Source organism: Tachysurus vachellii, chromosome 17 (assembly GCF_030014155.1).
Source record: "Tachysurus vachellii isolate PV-2020 chromosome 17, HZAU_Pvac_v1, whole genome shotgun sequence".
Lineage (NCBI taxonomy): Eukaryota > Metazoa > Chordata > Actinopteri > Siluriformes > Bagridae > Tachysurus > Tachysurus vachellii.
Window position 1 is genome coordinate 17,692,600 of NC_083476.1, and position 23,642 is coordinate 17,716,241.

The window sequence follows — 23,642 nt, forward strand, 5'->3', positions numbered from 1 at the left end:
ATTAATTTATTGCTTGTGATCAGTGAATATACAGACAAGGTTCGTGATTAAATCCATAACATTGGCCGTACTAATCTCTGTCTTGAGTAGGGTAACCCTAGTGGTTAAGGTGTTTGGCTGCCAATTGGAAGGTTGTGAGTTCAATCCCAGGTCCATTAATCTGCCACTGTTGAGCCCCTGAGCAAGGCCCTTAACCTTCAGTCGTATAAAAGTGAAATAATAGATATAAGGGTGTGTGCTAAATAGTGAAAATCTAAATTAATTTTATATATATGTTATACTAATGTTAGCCAGCTAGCTTGTTGTGAACTATTACTCTGTTGCTGCTGTGCTGTGATGTTTGAACTGTAATAGCTATTAAGTTATAACAGCTTTTTCAAAGCTTTAGAAAAGACAAACTTTTGTACAGGGTTTTTTATTATATTATTTCGAAAATTATTTCAAAATCAAAAATACGATTTGTTATCCATTTTAAATTTAATATTTACAGGATAGGGAACGAGGCTTTTATTTTGTAGCGGAAGTGGAAGTTTGGAGCGTGTTCACGTTGCTGTGTTGAAGGGAAACAGCGGAGCGGGGTCCGGGCGCTGCAGTGGCCGCCCAGCACTCTGCCTTCAGCGATCATTCGATTTATAACCATTTTCTTTTCGATGTAATCGTCGATCAAGCAGCTGTTAAACCCGGTGCGGTTACCAAAACGCCAACAGGGAGGACAGAGATTGTTTTTGGTTAGCAACTGGTGCGTGTAGTATGAATATCAGGCAACGCAGTCGGAGCTGCAGCGCCGATCAAACCGTCGCTGTGACGCCTTTACTCGGTGATTATTAGCCGAACTGATCCTAAATACGTCGCCGTCAGGAATCCGTCCTCGATGGAAAGCGAAGATTATCTTCTTGAATGATAACATCGTCTACGGATTACGGATTATTTTTCCTCCGAACATCTGATGTGAGCGTCGTCTCTAGTCGGTTACAAACCAGGCGACATTGTCAGCTAGCCTGTTAGCTTCCTTACCTACTGACTGACTTACTGACTTCCCACAAACTTTTTTTTATAGTCTTCACAAACTCAGATTGTACACGATCAACAAAATAATCGACAACATTTCCATATTCCTGTATTTCATCGGAACAGGAACCGAGTGGATTTTCTGGCCTAGAATCCAGAAGAGTTTCGAAATATTTTCATCAATTTAGTTTTTTTTTTTTTTTTTTTATTATTTGAGCGTTTAACTATAAAGTTAAATTCGTTATATTTACAAAAACCGATCGTGTTTTTATTTTTACACGCTCCTGGATAAACAATAACATTTAGCAGTCTTGGCTAACGTTTAATTAGCCTGCTGTAGTTCCGGTTACTAGTTAAGTAACTAAGTAGCAAACGGAACCTTTTAATAGAAGAAAATAAGAATCTGAGTCAAGTCCTTCGATTGAAAAGAAGTTAGAGAACTTTATAAACAGGGCAAACTAACTAACTATGACTTGACTGGTCCTGATCTTCAGCCTTGCTGTGTGTGTGTGTGTGTGTGTGTGTGTGTGTGTGTGTGTGTGTGAAAGCTGAATGAAAGTTAGCTGATCTGGCAAACTGAACAGAAAACAACACCGATGTCACTTTTCGTTGAGCTTTTTACAGCCGTGAATTCGTAAAAGATTCGAAGATTGACAATGACAACACGGACTCCGATGCTAACAGTCATCGAGCACTCATCTAGCCAGGTAAGTAAAAAAAAAAAAAGTTTGCTTACTTCCTGGTCTGCTTTTTTTTTCACGTCGAGCTAATACAAAAGTAGCTAACTAGCAAGCTAGCTAGCATGTAAGAGACGAACTAGCGTGTATCTGCCTGACGAGTTGGCTTGTTTTTTGTTTTGTTAAACTCTCTGCTTCAATGCTTGCTTGACTGACTAAATGCCAAATAATTCTATTTATATGTGCATTTACGAAAACTCTACATGTACTAATGTTGTTTTTAAAATGTCTCCTGAATCTACACAAGTTTATTTTGAGTTAGATATCAGTTACACTACACAATCACAGACTGTAAAAACTAACAACAACCTCAATAACAATCAGTAATCAACTTCTATCAGTTTCCAAAACATGATAAAGAGACTGTTATTTTCTTTGCCTTGAGTTTGATTGTATATGACTGTATGATAACAAGGGAATAGAGAGCTAACACTATTAAATACATCACACACTTTCACAGCTTGTTACTAGAAGTTTAGTGATTATTTATTCAACCTAAATTCTGTCATCAGACTCCCAAAATAATTTGAACTGTTTTTTATATGTAATATTTTTTATATATTTTAATATGTAATAACTGAGGATGTCAGAGTTTGTGCTTGGGTTTGTTCAGGACCGTATAATTAAACCATGTTTATATATATTTATTTATTGTTTACATTTTTTTTAGTAAACATTTTATGTACAAATGAGATGAACCAAATATAAACATATATTGTTTTGGTGTATTTTTAAGACTTTAGCATTTACCTGGCTAATGAGGTAGCTGTTGATTTTTATTTCTATTTTTTTAATGTCTCTATGCTTATATACTTTACTACAATAGTATTGGATAGATTTAAACCACTAAACCGTATAAATATACAAATGTACACTATTAAATCACAAATTCTGTTTATATTCACACACATAACCTTGTTTAGAGGTAAAGACTTTAAAATAGCTCCTTACGCTTCAAGCTACACAACTGTTTTGTGTGTATGAGTTGTTTCTTTTGAGAGCTAGTTAAGTATTTAGGTCTATTACTACTAGTACTGCTAGATTTTCACAGGTTTTTAGAACCTGGATAGTTATTTCTTCAACCTAAATTCTATATCAGCAAAACTACAAATCGTCCGACGAAGACATAAACATGTCGTTTTCTGTGCTTGAGTTTGGTCAACTTTGAAGTTATGGCAATTTAGGTGACACATTATCCAGTGTGTTTTCTGTAAATTCCGTATTTGTGTGAAATTGACTGGGTATTTTACCGAGCCTTGGCAAACGTGTAGTCCTTAAGGATTCCTTATTAAAAACATTCCATTTTTACAAAGGATTGTTTTACAAAAATCCATACGTTGACTTTACATGTATGACTAATGAACAAGCCAGAGATGAAACTGGCAAGGAAAACCCCCCTGAGACATCACGAGGAAGAAAACTTTGGAAGGACTCATCATCATCATCATTTGGTGACACTGGATGGTGCAATTATAAATCATTTCTCTTTTATAACTGTAGCTACACTGTAGAGTCAAGCAGAGCTCATCGTATCGAAAGCAACTCAAGTATGAGCATTCGAGCGTAGGTTTCTGATTTCATTAGACTTTTAAAAATGACGTATTCGAGTCAAGTCGTCAACCGTTCAGTTATTGAGATTTAAACTGTGTTTGGCAAGTGCAGATATTGGCCTTTCCAAGCAAGATCATTCACAGCCATCTCTAAAAACATAACCTTATTACACTTACGCTCTTTATTCTTCACTTCTACATCTACACTTACTGCAATATCTTATCTTAAATGTACAATATAATATATAGTAATTCTAATAATATAATCAAGGCTCGCTGACCCAAATAAAAGCGTGTCTCGTTCTGGTGGATTTTCATGTTGTTGTTTGAGATGAAGTGTAGTGTAAATAAATCTTAATAGTGACAAGGCTGTGTGTAGATCCTGTAACTTTTATTGTATTTACAGCCAGGACAGGTGTTTAAACAGCCTTTATTTTAACCATGTAACCCTTTCCATTGTACCACTAAACCATTATGTACTTCTGAATCAAAAATAGCTTACAGCAAAGGCATAATGTTTGTTTTTTAATACATCATAGCAGCGTTCAAGTGCTTGAATTTGTAGTACATCAGTTATTTCTTGAAGATATTTTTCATATTTTACGACTGGAGCATTCTGCTTTTGTAAACTTGACAGCAATGTCAAAAAGTATAGAGGAAATGAATACCTATATTGTGCTTGAGGCTGTTTAAAAAACCTCAGATTTTCGCCTTGCCTGAAGCTCAGAGAATAGTTTCAACCTGCCTAGTTTTAAAACACAGAGACAGAGCAGGATCGACGCTACAGTGAGTCAGTTTAAATCCTTAGCTGCGTTTGTGATTCATTAGAAATCTTCAAAAGTTAGGAAGGGAAATTCCCTTCTCAGGAAGCCATGTTAGCCGATCAGGCACGTAGCAACGTTACACAGAATTTCTCATTCATGTAGCTAGACTAAAGTTTACGCCTGTAATCTGACCGGTTTTTATCCGTTTCATGATTTAGGAAGTGTTTCAGAGTTCATTTAAAAAAAACCTTTCCATTGTGTTTGTGGATACTTGTACAGTTAGCACTGGATTTATAGCTTGGAGAATCATCCAGAAAGATGTTTGAGGAATGATGAAATCCCGTGTTTTTTTTTTTTTACTGTGTTTTGATTTCCTACAGTTGAAATGAAGTCTTTTTTTAACTGTTTTAGATTGTGACGTTTCTACGTTGAAACACCTCTCTAAGTGAAATATTATATAAATTTGTTTTGTTTTTGAGTCTCGGCTTCCATTTTAGATTCAGGTTTGGTTTATGTTGAACCTTTCTGTTCTTAGGCATTAGATTGGTGCTTTGTTTCTAGGCTTAGGTTTTAGTTTGGGAGTTTTCTAGACTGTAAGTTTTCTAGATCGCTGTTTTAGGTTGGGAATTTTTCTCAGTTTGGGGTTTAGATGTGGAAATTCCTTGAGCCACATTTTAGCTCAGGAATCTTCTTCCAAAAGTTTCATTTTTTTAGTTTGAGATGGGGAATTTTCTCCTTTTTACGGATTAGAATAAGACGGTTCTGTGTCGGTTTTGGACTGGGAAAGGTTTTAGATTTTTCTAAGAATATATTTTTTTTTCTGCATCAAAGCACCGTGGAATATATTTGCAAAAGTTGTTTTAGTTTCATTTTCGTTTTTTCTGCATATTTTTCCCCTCTTTTTTTGTACAGTTAATTCAATTTCTGTTTGTTACTACTATTATTTTATTCAAACAATTTTTATTCTAATTTTAGTCTACAGTCACAATAACATTTCACTACACGTAGTAGTGTCTCGTTGCGGTTGTATTTTGACGCCTGACGGCAGAACGGTTCAACAGTCCACATAATTCCTGCTTTCTAACTGTCTGTATTTCCAGACTGTTGTTTTCACGAGGCAATATTTGCATTTGTTTAGCTTTTTTATTGACGTATTCTTAGCCGCTTCGGTTGAGACTAACATTTCCAGTTTGTCTGGGTGTGGACCAAGATGCAGTGTATTGTGAGGAATCACAGTGACCTACATTATCTGTCCATTAAAGGTGCATTAAAAACCGCTGAGCCTCACGTCCTGCTCCTGATGAGCAGAAAAGTGGTGTTCGGTGATGGGGACGAGGGGGTGGAGACCAGGGGAGGGTTCAGCTGCTCTCTATTTGTGTTCTGGCTGTACTGCCCTGCGCTGGAAATAGCCATGGTGTGATATTAATACTCTGGTAATCGACAAGCTGGCTCGCACATCTCTTTTATTTACCCCTGCTTGCTTAGGCTACTGTACCCGTGTGTTTGCTTTCGATGATCTCAGCCTCTCTAGGTGCCTCTCTTTTTCTTGTTCTTTTTCTTCTTTTTTTTTTTTTTTGTTCCCAACATGGACCTGCTAGCGCTTTAGTTTTCAAATTACCACCAGATACCTTTTAGGTTTGGCGTTCTTAAAACCACCCATCCGTGTCAGGATTCAGGTCAGTTCCGCTTTTCCTAGTGAATAAGTAGACGAGATGCATGCGCTACGTGCTGCGTTTCTTTTTTAAAACTAAGTTGCGCGAGGCGGCGGAAAGGTGACAAACTTGTGCGCACCAGCCGAGTTGTTTGTGCCTGCGTGTGTGTAAAGTCATATGTCATCGAGAGCTGCCGAGGTGTATCTGGAAAAAGCGGCGTGCGAGACAAGAGGCGGTCGTAAGGCGCTCGCTGTTTGCTTGTGGGAAGGGGGAGTGTTTTTTTTAATGGGGGGGGGGGGTGTTTGAGAGGGGTGTTATGAGTAGAGAATCGCTATGGCAACAGGAAAGTTCTAAGAGAGACGCTTAGAATTTAGCCCTTTAGATCATAGCAGCCTCGCCGTCGCTTTTCCTTTTCTTTTTCCTAACGGCTCTTCTTACACGACCCACTCGACACGTCGGTGCGCAACATTTCAGGTCGACAGACCGACGCTTCCTCCACGTCTATTTCTGAGAATCTTCTTATACCCCCCGTGATATTTTCACTTATCTCTGTTTACATGAATATGCAAAAAAGACATTTTTGAAAACACTCAGTGTGGGGGGGAGAAAAAAAGACCCTGACGTGGACAAAAGTTCTGAAATAATAGGGAAAAAAAAATAGGGAGACCAAACAAGGATTAATATATGTGGAGAGATGAATGGTGGAATTACGGTTTAAGGTTGCACTTTGGGTCTTGTCCAAAATCTCCATTTGGAGTGTTGCATCTCCAGTCTGGATCGCTGGGTTCAGAAGAACACGAGGATTGAGACGATCGACCGTAGCGTCTGAACAATTATTTAGATCAGCTTTAAAATCTCATTTTGTTTTAAAGGTTTCCTTTTAACAGACATGTTTTTTGTCTGATGCTCTGACAATCTCACGTTGTTTCGAGCTCCCCGTAACTCCCTGTGAACGTCTCTTTTTATAACTGACCTCTATACAGGAATTCAGTAACGATCCTTTGCTCGTATTCACAGCTTCGCGGTACAGCTAATTACTTGCTAGGTTTATTTAACCTAATAAGCAACTCGCAGCTACAGACGACTTCCAACCCAATTCTGTTTTATTTTCTGCTCAAATGATGTAACCTGTACACAATGGACGATGGCAGGTTACACAAGTCTGTACGCAGCGCTGTGTTTTTTTTTGTTTTTTTTTCCTCTTCAAATAAGCAAATTAAATTTTTCGAACTTTTCTATCTATATATGAGTGGATCAGGCCTGAGTGTTCTCATCAGCGACCTTCTGTCTGTCCAAAAAAAGGAATTACGTATCCATACTGCAAAGTCTTTTACTGCTAACCTTTGACCCTATTTGCCATTAATGTGTACAAAATGTAGATTATTTTCCTGGCTAACATCTGAGTTCTTGTGCTAGCGAATGTCCTTTTATTCATGATGTACTGCTTTGAAAATAACTACAGTCTTAAAAATCTTTTTTTTTTTTTCCCCTCCCGTTTTTATTTCTTCAGTGCAATTCCGTGTCATCGGTTTTGTCAAACGCAGACATGAAACTGCACATTCAGCCCTAGTGCTCAGGGTGCATATTAACGCTGTGGATAAAACAATGTGGATAAAAATAGAGTGTTTCCTCGCACGGTGCTTTACAACCTCTTTTCAAAGCAACCCTGTGAACCCGTGACGTCGTACTCGAACATCTCGACGCTTTGACCAAAACCAACACGTGTTTTTATTTCTCTTTTGGCTCGCTCTGACGCCAAGATTTCAGGAACCACACACAGAAGGCTCTTTTGGAAGATCTGAGATCGTTTCGAACCGTCCGGAGAGCTCCGCAATAACGCTCTGCTTTGCGTCTGCGGAGATTTTTGCGGATCCTGTATCTGCAGAGCGGTAGTGCGTACGTATTGTGTTTTAAATCTGGTTAGGTGTGAGGCAGCTGCTGTGATTTTTCAGACAGAGCGAGGGGGTGGATCCCATGTGTTGCTTTCCTTAGTTGTGTGTGTGTGTGTGTGTGTGTGTGAAGAAAAGGAAGCTGAGATCTTGCACAAACTGGTTTTTCAGCCAGACAGGTAGAGCTAGTTTATCCGTAGCTCATTAAAACCTTGTGGGCGTTTACTTGAATTCAACAGTAAGCTAGCTTTATTTTTCATCTCCAGTCCATCAACAATAATGGATTATTTATAAATGTTCTGGAGCCCAAACAGAATTCCAGCAGGTTAAACTTGTGGCAGAAGTGCTTGCCGTTTGCTGAAATGGGTGTGGCTTTTAGAGTAAACTGCTGTGCACCGATTTGAACAGATGTTGGCGAACCACAGCAGATGTTGCAGAACCGCAGCGTTGCTTCGTTTCTTTCATCTTACCATTCCATTGGTTTTTTTGGAAACGCTGGCAGGGTTGTATCAGGATACGACCTTAAAGACCTAAAAGGGAGTGCGGTCAAGCTGATCTCAGAGTCTATTTTTATAATGCGAAGTAACAGTTAGTCGCAGATTTAACGTGCCGCGACGATTCTTCGCTGTTAAAGGATGCGACGGATAAAACGTGTTCGTCTTTTGCTGAGCAGAGACATTTTATGCTCGGATATTATAAAGGGATGCTGGTGGCTCGAGTGGTTAAGGCTCTGGGTCGTTGATCACTGTCGGGCCCTTAAACAAGGCGCTTAAACCTCCTGGCTCCTGGGGCCCTTTATCATGGCTGACCCTGTTCTCTGACACTAACCTCCAAAGATAGCATATGTGAAGAAAGAATCTCACTGTGCTGTAAGGTTTATATGTAACATAAATAAAAGGCTTATTCTTCTTACACACTCACCCAACACGAGTCTCTGAACGACTAGACAGTTCTGAGCAAAGCCTTCTGTGCTCACCCTTATAAATAATCACTCTTTACAACCGCGGCGATCTGAAAAGCTTGTCGGTACGTTCTACATTGATGTGGATTAAGCTAGACCACGTCGACAGATGTTCCGCTTCTGCTAGCCAAGGAATCTGACCCTACATGAAAAGCTTTTTTTTTTAATTTACGTAGGAGATCGAGGAGAAATGGGACGTGGTAGCTCAGTGCTTAAGGTGTTGGGCTGCTGAGCAGAAGGTTGTGAGTTTGAATCCCAATACTACCAAGCTGTCACCGGTGGATCGTTGAGCAACCTTAAAACAAACGTTATGTAACATTATACGGATCTATACACACGTACGCTGTGTGGTTTATTAATGAATGGAAGATCGCAGTAATTAGCAGATCACTGTGAGGAACGAAACTCTTAATGTTGTTCTGTTCCATGAAAGCTGAGGTGATGTGCGACTGTGGCTCTGATTCACATTAAGCAGTCGACTGGTTTCCTACATAAAAGCCACTTCCGTGGCTATAATGAGAATTTACATCACAGTGTACTTTTTTTTTTCAGACAGGAACGCTCTGTTTTTTTCAGAGTATCTGCATCTGGAGTACTTTCTTTTAACACCCCTTAACTATTAGGAAGTGTTGTTTTTAAATGTTTTTTTTGTTGTTGTTGTGGTGGTGGCAAAACTACTGAACTGTAGCGTAAATCATTTCCTCATACCTTATGAACTAACTTGTGTATCATGGATAACGTTGTGTAATACTCGACTATCATGTGTGGAGATATTTTCTGAATGCCTATAGTTCAGTGGCTTCCATGATCAGCTATGTAAGGGTTTTTTTTTTTTTTTTTACACCTGGTCACTTCATGCCTTTTCTGTGATCGGATAGCTGTCCGGTGGTAAAAAGACCAGGTCTAAATGCCCTCCGAAACGTTTTCGAGACAGATAGATATAAATCTGATCGTTCAAACCACTTCAGGAGGTGGTCTGGGACGCATTTCAGATGAAACTGGACAGGTGTAAATGAATGTGGTTGTTTAAGCCACATACGTCAGCGCTATACTCCTCCCAAACAGAAGTACGTCACTCGCAGGTGATCTTTCACCCAGGTGTCTCGTCGGGTCTTAAAATGCGCTGCTGCCGCCAGCGAAAACGCAGCAAACAGTAAATGCTGTTTTTTGTAGCATAAACGTTATAACAAGTTTTTTCGCCTTCTTTTTGATTGCGTTCTGAAAACCGCATACACCAAAGCGTGTTCCATTTCAATTACCCCAGAAATAAGGTAAAATATATTTGCATTTTGGGCGGGAGTAGAAAGAACGGATCGATATCTGATTCACAGAGACCATTTATGTGGCCTAATGTAAATGGAACAGTTTTAACAAATCAGATGGCTATCGGATCAGAGAAAACACATGAAGTGACCAGGTGTAAAAAGGCCCTGAGGTTTATTGTGAAATGAATTTCAATGGAAAAACAAGTAAAGAGAAACATTTTCCAAGTATGGAAAGTAAAGAACGTTTTCTTCTCTATGGTACGTTCTTAACAGCTGTTAAAGCGGATCAAGGAGAGACCTCTGCGATCGTATAAACAGCTACAGGATCCTCTTGGAGGTGGAGGTGTTTTTGTGTACCGACCTGTAGTGGAAAAATGACCGTCCTCAAGCATGATTACAGCTATAAGGTTTCATTTGTGTGCATGTCAGTGGGTGTTGGGTGGAGCCGTTTCCTGGTTTTCTGTTTTTCACAGTTTGCAAAAAAAAAAAAAATCGGTGCTTTTACGCCACAGCGTTGATGTATACCTTCTACTTCTCTAACGTCTCCAAGTCGGTGTTACTTTAGTACTAATCTGCTTTGACGGTTTCAGTTCTGTGGCCTGAAATGACCTGGATCCAATGTGGAAATTTTTTTTTGGTAGGTTGGTAAGTGCTTTAATAATGATCAAGGTTGTGGTAGCTCTGGAGCCTGTCCTGGGGACACTGGTCACGAGGTGGGATTATTCCTTTAATGGGACGCCACACGCTTGCACAATTTATCACCATTAAATTCTGGAATGGTTTTGGGAGGTGGCAGAAAGCCCCAGAGGACCCCGAGGAAGCTCGGGATCGAACTGGGGACCCAGGATCTGTGAAGCTATAATGCTCTAAAAGTGCTTCCTTTTATTTAGATGATGTAATTTTTGTCAATCAATGAAAAGGGTTAAATATAGATCTGACAGAACCTGATTTGTAAAAATCTGGCTGGTTGTTCATGCCAAGCAGGACCTACATGGTTACAGCACTTGTAGTACTTTACTTTAATACTCGCCTTGGCCGGTTAAACTGGTGTGAAGATTTCGCGTGTTCACTCTGAGGCAGTTCTATTGTCTTCTTTTTCCAGCTGTCTTGGCATGTCATAACTTGTATGAAGTCTCTCTCTCTCTCTCTCTCTCTCTCTCTCTCTCTCTCTCTCTCTCTCTCTCACCCTCTCTCTCTCTCTCTCTCTCTCTCTCTCTCTCTCTCTCTCTCTCTCTCTCTCTCTCTCTCTCTCTCTCTCTCTCTCTCTCTCTCTCTCTCTCTCTCTCTCTCTCTCTCTCTCTCTCTCTCTCTCTCTCTCTCTCTCTCTCTCTCTCTCTCTCTCTCTCTCTCTCTCTCTCTCTCTCTCTCTCACCCTCTCTCTCTCGCTCACCACCAGTCCTCTCCAGACAAACCCAGACATGTCGCTTCCGGACTCGTTCATGGCTTTTGGATTACGTTGCCTGTATCCGTTCCGCTGCCGTTAAAAGTCAACTTCCACAAATTACACAACTTCCTGTTGTTTGGGGAAGCTGTCCCTCAGTGCCTGGACCCCCAGAGAGGCTAGCATGTGTGTCCTATTTTAGTCCCAACTCTCCTGGCCTCTGACTATCCTCTGAGTTATTCATTCAGACTATCAGCATGCAGGCTTTTGCTTTAAACTGCGGTAGAGCAGCTGAGGTTACGTTTTGGTTGTCAAAAGTAACATGATGTTCAGACGGTCAACGAGGTACGCTGACATCAATGGACACACTCGCTCACATTACTATGAAATTGTAAAATTGAAGTCATGAAGCAACTAAATGTTTGGAACAGAACAAAAATTGATTTGGGACGGTTACCTCGCTGTTGGAGTTTCATAACACAACTTAAAACGGACTTCCGCAGATTACGCTTCTTTCTTTTCCTACTCCAGGGATTCAAGCATGTGTTTCAAGCCCCAACACTGCCAAGCTGCTACTGTTGGGCCCTTGAGCAAGGCCCTTATCCCTCCCTGCTCCAGGGATGCCGTATCATGGCTGACCATGTTCTCTGACCCAAACCTCCAAAGTTGGGATATGTGAAGAAATAATGTTCTGTAGATTCACCCCACTACATACAACGCCGTACTCCATCTCTCTGAGCTGGGGATGCGACTGCACTGACAACCCTTAGGCTGCGCAGTCTGTTAACTCAGCCAAGAGTAGCTTTACAAAGCAAAGAAGTCGGACAGTATCCTAACAACACGGTCGATCCTGACATTGTAAAATAATCATTCTGCAAAATAACGTTCAGATATCATTAAAACAATATTTCTGATCAAACGTTCGGCAATCTTGAGTATATTAGAAGTCAGCTTTAAGAGGGAGCTCCCGGCAGTGTGTTATTAGGTGTTTATTTTGCGCTCAGTAATGCAGCTGTGGTGTGTTTTGCTCCGAGTTCTATAATTACACGTTCTCTCAGAGGGAGATGCGAGCCGTTTGTTCGCCGTCTGACGTTCGGCTTCGCCTCTCTTCTGCCGAGCGCAGACGACCGAAGATTTCCCGCTGCGTGAAAGACACTTCCTGCCCGTCTGGGTAATTCTGCCCCCCTCCACCCTCTTGTGTAGTTAAAGAACGGTCAGTAGGAAGGTGCGGTGTGGTGCCTGTTCCCTGCGGTTGCTCCTGAGGTGTTTTTGACAACATTCAGACACCGCGGCTATAATTTCGTCTAGCTTCAGAGCAAAGGAATCGCGCGGCTGCAGCGAAGGTCAGAGCCGTGTGAGAACCGCATTGCTGTCTCACTGCAGCTTTATCGGCGTGCTAAGAGTTACAAGCCACGCTGCAGCAAATACTGTGGCATAGCACAGCAAAAGAAGTGACGTTCCTTTTTTAGTTTGTGTTGGGGAAGGATCACAAAAAAGAGTTATGTTCCTCGTATAACGCTTCAATGACATTTATTGAACTTTTGAACTGCTCCCTTGGTTCCTACGTGTGTTAAGTCTGAGCAGCTAGTTTGTTGTTATCTCTGCTCGCGTGTGTATGTGCACGCTTGCGTTTTTAAAGTTTCGGTGTTGTGCAATAACTGACTAAACCCTGTAAGACATTGCCTACATTTAGCACTCTTAAGATGTTGCCCTGCTGTGAACCTTTTTCGAGGGAGAAAAAAAAAAACAAACCACTTCTCTTTGCTGTATGCTTGCTGCAGATAATTACAGCAATCTGAAACACGTCCCAGTGCTCAGGCAAACCCATCATATTACAGAAGTAAACTGCGTGCAACCTTTTTGCAACGCAGGAACATGACTAAAATCATCCTGTTTTGTTTCAGTGTATATACATAACCGAGCAAAATATTGTTTTCTTCCTAAAAGCAGATCCTAAATACATTCGATAGACGATTAAAAGTCTAAATATACATTTTCTTCAAGAAAAATATATATTTCCGACTGATTTTCTTCCAAATGACATGCTGCTTAAAACCAGAAATGAGGCAACATGGAGTTTTTAGGCAAATGACTGTTATCAACTAGCCGGCTACTCCCACAACATATAATCTGCAAGCCTACGAAACATGCACGTAAGCCCTGGTACGGTTCAGCCTGAACGTGTGGACCGGAGCACAGTACAGCTGATTAAAGGTGGGGAGCACGAGGTTTTAAAGCCAATGTTGACATTTGTAATCACTAAAACAAACACGCCCCTAACCCAAATGGGTGTCACCCCGGTTTCGATAGCTCCGCCCCACACATGCATACGTAACCCAGGCAACTATTATGGCGGAACCTGCTGGGGCAGCTGTCCGAGGGGGTATTTTTATCAATAAATGAACGCAATGAGTAATACTATGGTAATACAAATGTGTTTTTGTAGTACTGTGTGTTGTACCGTGAAAGGTTTAGGTCCGTTTCACATGGAAGACGTTCAGTTCTCTCCAGCGCTGGAAAGCTGATCCTATATTAACACGGGTCCTGCTTCTTGCCTTATCGTAAGACTTTCTTCGTTTTTCGTTTTTATCCTCCATGTCAATTTTCAGTCGCTTTCTGCAAATGTCTCACATGCGCACTGAACACTCTCTCCGCCGCATATTCACAAGACACGCCCCTTTCTGCTAATGTCAGACGTGCACTGAACACTCTCTCGGCCACATATTCACAAGACACGCCCCTTTCTGCTAATGTCAGACGTGCACTGAACACTCTCTCCGCCACACATTCACAAGACACACCCCTTTATGCTCATTGGCTACGTTTTTGTTTTGTTTGTCGGCCCGACTCGTGCACCCCACCTTTAACACATTTCATTAATTAACACTTTTAATGCCTATATTTTTGTTGCCCTTTTGATTAAATCTCCAGAGATAACGTTAGGCTTGTGTGATCGAACGATAGAAGAGTGTTCCAGTATGAGCTGTGACAAGGACGCACATGTCTTTTTCTCAATAATAAAACGATCGATGATTCGGTCTACATTTAAACCTGGAAACATTTGCACAGGAGTTTTTAAACGCTCTCGTTTTCACCGGCAGTGACAGGAAGCCCTGGCCTCTTCTCTTCATATTGTAAGCCTTCTCTGGGAGTGGAAATTGTTTTTGAGGTCATAAAATGAAATGAGTATAAATATTTATAGAAAGCAGACTATTTTAAAGTCCAAGATTTCGTAAAGACAAATATTTTAAATATATATTAAATAGGGTAGGGTTGTTGAGTATGGACACTTAACAACTATTTTGTATACGAATTATATAGAATATGCTAATATTTTCTTTAGAATTCCATTTTTTATGTAATAAAATATAGCGCTGCCACGGGGCAACTGCGGACCACACAGTAAAACCCTCTTAAATTGCTCATTCCCCCTTTTTTTTTATTTTTTTATTTTTATTTTATATTATTTTGAAATTTTTATATTTATTTATTTATTTATTTGATTTTATTATTGTTATTTTATATATTTTATTTTTTATTTATTTATTTTTATTTGGGTTAAAGGCCAACCTGGACAATGAAATAATTTAAGATTATTTTACCGGCGAATCGTGAGCAAGGGAAAACACTGATGTTTGCACGGTGGTTGTAAAGCCTTGTGTAAAGTGGAGGAGACTCTAACTGCCCGAGTGTTGATCGTGTTGTTCACTCAAGTGTTGCTGTGATTAAATGTTCAGCGCTGCTGACTATGTGAATGTCTGGATTATTTAAAAAAAAAAAAAAAACGCTTCCTGCATCTGTTTCCGGGGGTTTCTGGGTTTGAGCATTTCATTGGAACAGTTTTTTCTTTTCGGAAGCATTTACCGATCAGAACAACAGCACGATCGGCGTTCACCTCACCTGCTGACGTCGTTCTCACACCGTGAGCTCAGGTGAGAGGACTACAATCAGCACACTGTGTTTCGATGGGCGCTAGAGCCTGACTCAGATATCCAGCGGGTGATAAACTTCGCCTGTGTTTAAGCTGCGCAAATAAATCGTAGAGGAAAAAAACAAATAATTCCTCTTTACATGTTGCGTCGGAGAAGTGCATTCATTAAACAGCAGTCGAACATTAATTATTTATTTAGAATTACTTTAGTTATTTAAAATTTCTATTTAGATAAATCGCTGCCCTTCCCTAATGCTATTTGGGATATTCACTTTTATTCACCACAGTGAGTGAATTAAGCAAATTAAGCAGCCCGAAGGTCATCTAAATGCCTGTTAGGGCTAAAAGACTAGTTCTGCGTGAGAGACTTGTGGCTTTTCTCTACTGAGTCTGTTGCATTTCATCACTAAACGCACTCACCGACTGCCTGCTTTCACATCAAGCTGCTGTGACTGACGCTACAAACACCCAGCCGTGGTTACTTAACGCTAACTGTTTAAAATGGAACACTTATGAATGTAATAACCGAAACTTAATCCCCTGAATGTATCTTGTTCTGAACATGCGTCAAGCGTGTCGTCAGCGGAAACTGGTGTGTGTCGTGTGGATAGGCAGGCTTTCAGGACGTCGCACTTTCTGTTTTCTCAGGAGCCTGACAAGCTTTGGGATTTTTTTTTGTCTTATAAACCTAGAGCGAGAGAGAGAGAGCTAGAGCGAGAGAGAGAGAGCTAGAGCGAGAGAGAGAGAGCGAGAGAGAGAGAGCTAGAGCGAGAGAGCGAGAGAGCTAGAGCGAGAGAGCGAGAGAGCTAGAGCGAGAGAGCTAGAGCGAGAGAGCGAGAGAGAGCGAGAGAGAGCGAGAGCTAGAGAGAGAGCGAGAGCTAGAGAGAGAGAGAGAGCGAGAGCTAGAGAGAGAGCGAGAGCTAGAGAGAGAGAGAGAGAGCTAGAGAGAGAGAGAGAGAGCTAGAGAGAGAGAGAGAGAGCTAGAGAGAGAGAGAGAGCTAGAGAGAGAGAGAGAGCTAGAGAGAGCGAGAGAGAGAGAGCTAGAGCTAGAGGGAGAGAGCTAGAGGGAGAGAGCTAGAGGGAGAGAGCTAGAGCGAGAGAGCTAGAGCGAGAGAGCTAGAGCGAGAGAGCTAGAGCGAGAGAGCGAGAGAGCTAGAGAGAGAGCGAGAGAGAGCGAGAGCTAGAGAGAGAGCGAGAGCTAGAGAGAGAGCGAGAGCTAGAGAGAGAGCGAGAGCTAGAGAGAGAGAGAGAGCTAGAGAGAGAGAGAGAGCTAGAGAGAGAGAGAGAGCTAGAGAGAGAGAGAGAGCTAGAGAGAGAGAGAGAGCTAGAGAGAGCGAGAGAGCTAGAGAGAGCGAGAGAGAGAGCTAGAGCTAGAGGGAGAGAGCTAGAGCGAGAGAGCTAGAGCGAGAGAGCTAGAGCGAGAGAGCTAGAGCGAGAGAGCTAGAGCGAGAGCTAGAGAGAGAGCGAGAGAGCTAGAGAGAGAGCGAGAGAGCTAGAGAGAGAGCGAGAGAGCTAGAGAGAGAGCGAGAGAGCTAGAGAGAGAGCGAGAGAAAGAAAGAGGGAGAGAGAGAGGGCTCGAGAGCGAGAGAAAGAAAGAGGGAGAGAGAGCAAGCAAAGTATTTAGAGGAAGCAACTGTGTATGCTTGCTGTAACATAAGCGATAACAGGAACTTGTTTCACGGATCTTCTTTAATGTTTATTATAACTGACGAAAAACACGATGTCCATTGATATGTAATAATTTTAATTCTCTTTCCCTGTCACCTCTCTGGGTTTCTTCAGTCATCTCTCCCTCTCTCTCTCTCTCTCTCTCTCTCTCTCTCTCTGTGTTCTCTGTTCTCCATTTTCTCCCTACAGTCTTCTTTTCTTTCTCTTCCCCTCCCCTCCTCTGAGGTGTCTCTCTGCTTGATAGTGTAGTCAGACCGAGCCTGGTGACAGTCCAATAAGCATTACATAAGCTCTTTCAGGGATATTATTAACCACAAAGCTGTGTTCTCTGCAGCTTTCACCGATCCTGTCCACCGTCTGGTGGAAAAGGAATCAGAACAATATCAACCAGAAAGAACTTGGCAGCCTAAGGTTGTGTGATGTTTGTTTTGCAGGCTCACTCCGACTCTAAGGCCGGCGGTCGCCCCAACATGCCACACGGCCGCAACTCGCTGGCCACCGCAGCCGACGAGCAGCCACACGTCGGCAAATACCGGCTGCTGAAGACCATCGGAAAGGGAAATTTCGCAAAGGTCAAACTGGCTCGGCATGTTCTCACGGGCAAAGAGGTGAAGATCAAACTGCTTTTATCGAATCCTTTGAACCTTGTGAAATTGAAAACAAACAACGTGCTTGTTGTAATGCACATGGATTAATAATCTGACTTGTTTTATAGTAATAATGTGAAATATTGTTTTATTTATTTTATTTACTGGTCCCTTAACAATCTCTAGAAGCTGCCAGGTCCTCGGCCCTCCCACGATGCCTCTCCTGGCAGTCGAATCCGTTTTTTCCCCCCCTCTCTATCGCTCTCTGCATGACAAAGTGGTTCGTTTAGCACTTTACGGTTCACACTCAGCACGTCGGTTTTAGATCCGCTGGTCGTTAAGGTCTGACCGTCCGTACCGACACGACACACGACCTACGGAATGACCGAGTAGAAGAAAAAGAGAAACTCGTGTGCGTACTTTTTGCTCATGCACCACTCTGTAATCACCATGTGGTGCACTGAATTGTTTCCTGATGATGTTAGATTGCGATCTCTGCTAGGACCGGTCGAGGCTGAAGTCAGCCAGCTGTTTAAGATCTTTACTCCGAGTCACGCTCTGTTTATTTGGTGGTCTTGTCATCGGTTTCCTTGTGTATACGCATGTAATGTTGAGGACAATTTCCTTAAGGATGCCAAGAAATTACCAAACGATGCTTTTTTAAAAAATGTATTTTCCTTGTACAATTTTTTTGAATGTAATGATGTAGAAATAGACAAGTTCCACTTGGATCACAGTGTTATAAATGCTTTGGATTTTACCCTCCATAATGTTAAGCACTAACTTCTAACCCATGTGTTCAGGTGGCTGTCAAAATCATAGACAAGACCCAGCTCAACTCCTCCAGTCTCCAGAAGGTGAGGCCATCTTCAGTGTTTGGACTTTGTGTTTTAATTCCCCAAACCTTTTATTTTTTCCCCACTTCTGAAAACAAGACAGAACGTTTCCAAATACGTCTGTTGTATAGCAGCACACGCCTCGACTTCACGTTAGACCCCTCGCTCATTTAGAGCTTCTCTCGTTCATCCTGGAAATCGCTCGACTTTGATTTCGCTCCCGGCCAAAGAGGCGAGCTAATTACGCCAAATTAGGCTGAAATACTTCCTGAGTACAAATGTACGATGTATCTGCTCGACATCAAGCGTGAACTCTGTCTCGTTCACAGCTCTTTCGGGAAGTGAGGATCATGAAACTGCTGAATCACCCAAATATTGGTGAGCTTGACTTCCGAGACAACTTCAATTTTACACAGTGTGGTTTTTTTTTTTCTTCAGTCTTTTAATCCCCCAAATTTTTAAATTTTTCCATGTTTTCAGTATATCTTGTGTCATTAAAAAAAAGCTTTGGCTGTTATAGCATGTATAACCTGTTCTTTTTAACCTCTCTCTCTCTCTCTCTCTCTCTCTCTCTCTCTCTCATATGACTTCTTGTCCATAGTGAAATTGTTTGAGGTGATCGAAACCGAGAAGACACTTTACCTGGTTATGGAGTACGCCAGCGGAGGTTCAAGTTCTCCTTCATCTTTGGCTTTAAATCTTTCAAGTCCATATAGAATTGTTGCTCTTTCATGTTTTATTCCAACTCTATAAAGAAACCTCATGTAGAATCAGTATAAAAAAATCACTAAATCACTTTTTGCATCTTTTGAGTTTAATCAACAGGGACTTGCGTTTTTAAGAACAAATTTATAACCGATCCGTCGCATTTGGCTGAGCTTTAACGCTTCAGACAGAAAGCCGATCAGTGCAGTGAAATCGTGTATCGTGTTTCTGAAGCAATGTGCAGAAAACCTTCTGACGCTGAAGAGCAAAACCTTCACTGCATTGCTCCTACAAGTCACTAAGAAGATTAAAAAGTAAAATAACGTGTAACAGGTGATTCCAGGCTGAATTTAGTAAATAACAGTAGCAGGCTCTAGCAAATATCCTATAATTAATCGGACCTGCAGCTAGATCTGTTTACTAACGTCAACATTATAAATAAATTAATTTGTCACCTTTAAAAAAAAAGAAAAAAAAAAAATATAGATTTATAGATAATTTAAGATAGATTGACTTTATATATATATATATATATATATATATATATATATATATATATATAAAAATTCATGTATTTTGCATGAGTTAAGTGATTTAAATGAGGTCCCAGGATTCGGAGCTTTTAAAGGAAGTGAAATGATCTGTAACTTTGAGGGGGGACAAAACCAGAAGTGATGCGATTTGTGCAACCGTTTAGATTATTTTACTGTTTTTGTTTTGTCGTGCGATTACGTAGTTCATACACACACAGCTTTGTAAAGTGAATTACACTCACGGTCAAATACATGCACGAAATCACTCCAGCTTGCTCCTTATACAGAAGTGTTACTGGTTTAGCTTTTGAGTCGTGTCTTATGTGTAACGTTATAGCTTTTGTAATATGTTGTTCATTAACTACAGATTGTTAGACGTTCTCTCTAAGAGCAGCTGGCAGTCGGTTCGTTATAGCATTCGCTCCTTTAACTTCTGTACCTTTTAGAAAAGCACCTCTTTTTCCCTTGAACTACAGCACAGGAACTAAAATCAGCCTCGGAAAACACCTCAGGTTTTTTCGATTACCGAGAAAGCTCGTTTAGTAGAACTGGGATTTAAATTGTCTGTTACAACAACAGATGTATTGTTTTATTCCTGTTTCTAGCAAATAGACCAGGGACGAGTTTATTGTTCCTATAACAGAAAAAAGTTTTTCCAGTACTTTGAAAGTAGTTTTTCAGATCTTGTTGCTCCTCTCGTCATCCCCTTGACTCTTACTCTCTCTGTGTCTCTCGCTCATCCTGATATAGGAGAGGTGTTTGATTACCTAGTCGCCCATGGCAGAATGAAAGAGAAAGAAGCCAGAGCCAAATTCAGACAGGTGAGTCTCTGTTTGCGTTGAACACACTCAGAGCTTGTGAAAGTACCGGATAATTTTCTTAAGCAAACATTAAAACGGCCCAAACTGAAAGGAACCGATGTTAGCGGCTTTTGAATGTCGTGTCATGTACTCTGTCAGCACCAGTGTGTCTGCGTCACTTTGCTTTTTTTCTCTCTCTCTCTCTCTCTCTCTCTCTCTCTTTTCCTCTTTCCCTCGAGCAGATCGTGTCAGCAGTGCAGTACTGTCACCAGAAGTGCATCGTTCACAGAGACCTTAAAGTAAGGCCGCTTCTGAGCTTCGTTCACTTGGTCGGATTTTCAGGCGGCGAATCAGTATATCAGCACTAAGATATTATAATTTCCTCATCAGCCCTTAGATTCAAACCAACCGCATGTAGGACGTCAACTAAAAGTAATCCTTATCAAAGCTACAACAATGATGACAACCTACTTACATTTGTAGATAAAGTTGTAGGTTCGAGTCTCGGGCCGGCCACGACTGAGGTGCCCTTGTACAAGGCACCGAACCCCCCCAACTGGCCCCCGGGCGCCGCAGCATAAATGGCTGCCCACTGCTCCGGGTGTGTGTTCACGGTGTGTGTGTGTTCACTGCTGTGTGTGCGCACTTTGGATGGGTTAAATGCGGAGAACAAATTCTGAGGGGTCACCATACTTAGCTGTATGTCACGTCATTTAATTAATTAATTAATAAAAAAAAGTGTTCATCTGCCTTCCACGACCACCACCACCACCAACCCCAAGCTGCTGAGATGCTTCTGAAATTACGACTTAATTTCAAATGAGGGAAATGAGTGAGCATCGAGGCATTGTGGGGTTTTTACTCATGAAGGTTTCGGTGCACTAAAAGGTTTTCCTTATAGAGACAGGCTTTAAAATGGCCGACTCCCTGATCAGTGCCCTGACTGCTGATCTGAAGAGCCGATTGAGACGGAGCCTTTAGACGCAGTTACAAATCCAATGGGATTGGGTTGTAGTTAACTTTGCTTTAATTTGCACATTCTTTACCATGTTAGCTTGCCTCTAACACAGATATTACACCTTATGTGAGGGGGAAATGTCCGGTGTCTGTTCTGAATAGGCCCGTGCCCTGAGTTACCATGGTAACAGCAGCCAGTGATGATAAAAACGTGTTTACTGCCAGGAAATGTTCATTTATTGATTTCCTTCCTGCATGGCATAACAAGATGCTTGTATTCCCACACGTGATCCTTCATCTCACCCACCCTGTTTAATCTTTTACCTTGGGTAAAAAAAACGATTGAGATGATTTTTGTTTCCAGCACAAGCCTAGTTCTGAGTATATGTAAGAAAAAACTGATGACGGCTCAAGCAAAAGAAAGGAAAGATAAGCTTTGTTCTTTTCTGTTCTGATTGGAAAAGATGGATCTTATGATGTTTTGCCATTAAACATTAAACCAGAATTACCGGTCATTCTTCTGTCCAGGCTGAAAACCTGCTTTTGGACGCAGATATGAACATAAAGATCGCTGATTTTGGCTTCAGTAACGAATTCACTCTGGGCAACAAGCTGGACACGTTTTGCGGCAGCCCCCCGTACGCGGCTCCAGAGCTCTTCCAGGGAAAAAAGTACGATGGGCCAGAAGTGGACGTGTGGAGTTTGGGAGTCATCCTGTACACGCTGGTCAGCGGCTCGCTGCCTTTTGATGGACAGAACTTGAAGGTGAGCTCGATCGATGGTGGTATGGGACTGGGTCACGTTCTGGGGAGCTGGAAGGGTTTCGAATGCCGATCTAAAGCGGAGTTGGTACTTGTTTTTGCAGGAGCTGCGCGAACGTGTTTTAAGAGGGAAATACCGTATTCCGTTCTACATGTCCACCGACTGTGAGAACTTGCTGAAGAAATTTCTTATTCTCAACCCCACCAAGCGAGGAAGCCTTGAGGTTTGTAAAGCTGCCTGGTGCCGTTCGATGCCCGCTCGCTTGTAGTTTGTGATTAAAAAACATTTAAGCTGGAATCCAGAATTCTGCCTTTACTCCAGGCCTGGTGTCCGTTGCAGACCCAGCTTTAATCTACACCCATGTGCTCTCTTGCCTTTGTGTCTTTGTGCTTGTGTCCAGCAGCAGATCATGAAGGACCGGTGGATGAATGTGGGTCATGAGGAGGAGGAGCTGATGCCTTACGTTGAGCCGCAGCCCGACTACAAGGATCCCAAGAGGACAGGTCAGCACCCCGGCAGTGCAGGGGGTTGGAAGAGAGGTGGGGCAGACGTCCGGTGTCAGTGGGCTGGGCAATTGTGGGTGTAGGGTTGGCGGGATGGGATGGGTTGGATCCTCAGAGATGCAGCATTGGTTATGTGTGCATTTGTCCATTTAATATCGTCATTGTCTTCTATTAGTTATAGTCTTCACTTTGCCTGATTTTGTTTTTCACTTAATTTTTTTCTGTAAATTTGCGTTTTTGTGAATTTGTTTCTCTTTTTATCGTAACTTTTCATTCAGCCATCTCCACCCTTTACTAGATATCATGCTTCAAATGGGATACGCTCAAGATGAAATACAGGACTCCCTTGTCAACCAGAAGTATGATGAAATCATGGCAACTTACCTGTTACTGGACTATAGGAATTCAGAGGTAATGCAGACGTGTGTATATACAAATGAGCATCATTTATTATTATAACTCCAACTCTCCATAGGAGTATTTATTTATAATAATCCCAAATAAAAATAGCAGATGAGCCAATTGACATACGAGATGGAAATGATTGACAGCAGTAGGTTTTTCTTGGAGGACTCCTCCTTTTTCCTCTTTGGCTCTTGTTTTGCTCTTGTTTAATTTAAAGAAGAAGAAGAAGAAGAAGAAATCCCCATGTCACTGTAGACACACTCAAACGGCACGATTGTGTTAGAAACTGGAGTGAGCGTGTATATGGAGTTTTACGGTAACCACCAGGCACTTGGGAGGAAAGCTGGTGCTCATCTGTTTTAAATAAGATGGAGAGACTTTAATTATTAATTGCTCTGCACTATATTTTTACTGGAACAGTAAGAGCGCGAGAGAGAGAGAGAGAGAGAGAGAGCTTTTTCATGCAATTCTTCACAGAAGAGGCGGGCCTTTTGACTATTTACATTTATGCCATTTATCCAGAGCAACTTAGATTTTATCGGATTTTATACAACTGAGCAATTGAGGGCTTAAGGGCTTTGCTCAGGGGCCCAACTGTGGCAGTGGTGGATCTGGGATTTGAACTTATAACCTTCCCTAGAGGTAGTCCAACACCTTAACCACTAAGCTACCACATCCACGTTTAGCTTTAGCAGGATTGGCAAGTCTTTGAATGAATAGAAATGTTAGTTCACAAATAGGTTATGGA

The 23,642-nt window shown here is 41.5% G+C and overlaps 1 protein-coding gene across 13 annotated transcripts in view; it reads left to right on the top strand.

Annotated features, from left to right (window-relative positions):
- Positions 1-530: 530 nt before the first annotated feature.
- mark2a (MAP/microtubule affinity-regulating kinase 2a) overlaps positions 531-23,642 on the top strand; it is a 39,416-nt gene continuing 16,304 nt past the window's right edge. For 6 of the 13 annotated variants that reach the window (XM_060891096.1, XM_060891097.1, XM_060891100.1 and 3 more), the window contains exons 1-11: positions 532-1,715; positions 17,241-17,414; positions 18,197-18,250; positions 18,559-18,607; positions 18,831-18,896; positions 20,218-20,288; positions 20,510-20,566; positions 21,753-21,989; positions 22,090-22,209; positions 22,390-22,525; positions 22,788-22,900. In XM_060891096.1, the coding sequence (XP_060747079.1) occupies positions 1,665-1,715; positions 17,241-17,414; positions 18,197-18,250; positions 18,559-18,607; positions 18,831-18,896; positions 20,218-20,288; positions 20,510-20,566; positions 21,753-21,989; positions 22,090-22,209; positions 22,390-22,525; positions 22,788-22,900 (1,128 nt within the window). In that variant the 5' untranslated portion in view covers positions 532-1,664. Of the gene's footprint in view, positions 1,716-17,240; positions 17,415-18,196; positions 18,251-18,558; positions 18,608-18,830; positions 18,897-20,217; positions 20,289-20,509; positions 20,567-21,752; positions 21,990-22,089; positions 22,210-22,389; positions 22,526-22,787; positions 22,901-23,642 lie in introns of all 13 variants that reach the window. The other 7 variants (XM_060891103.1, XM_060891106.1, XM_060891099.1 and 4 more) reach the window with 5 other exon arrangements.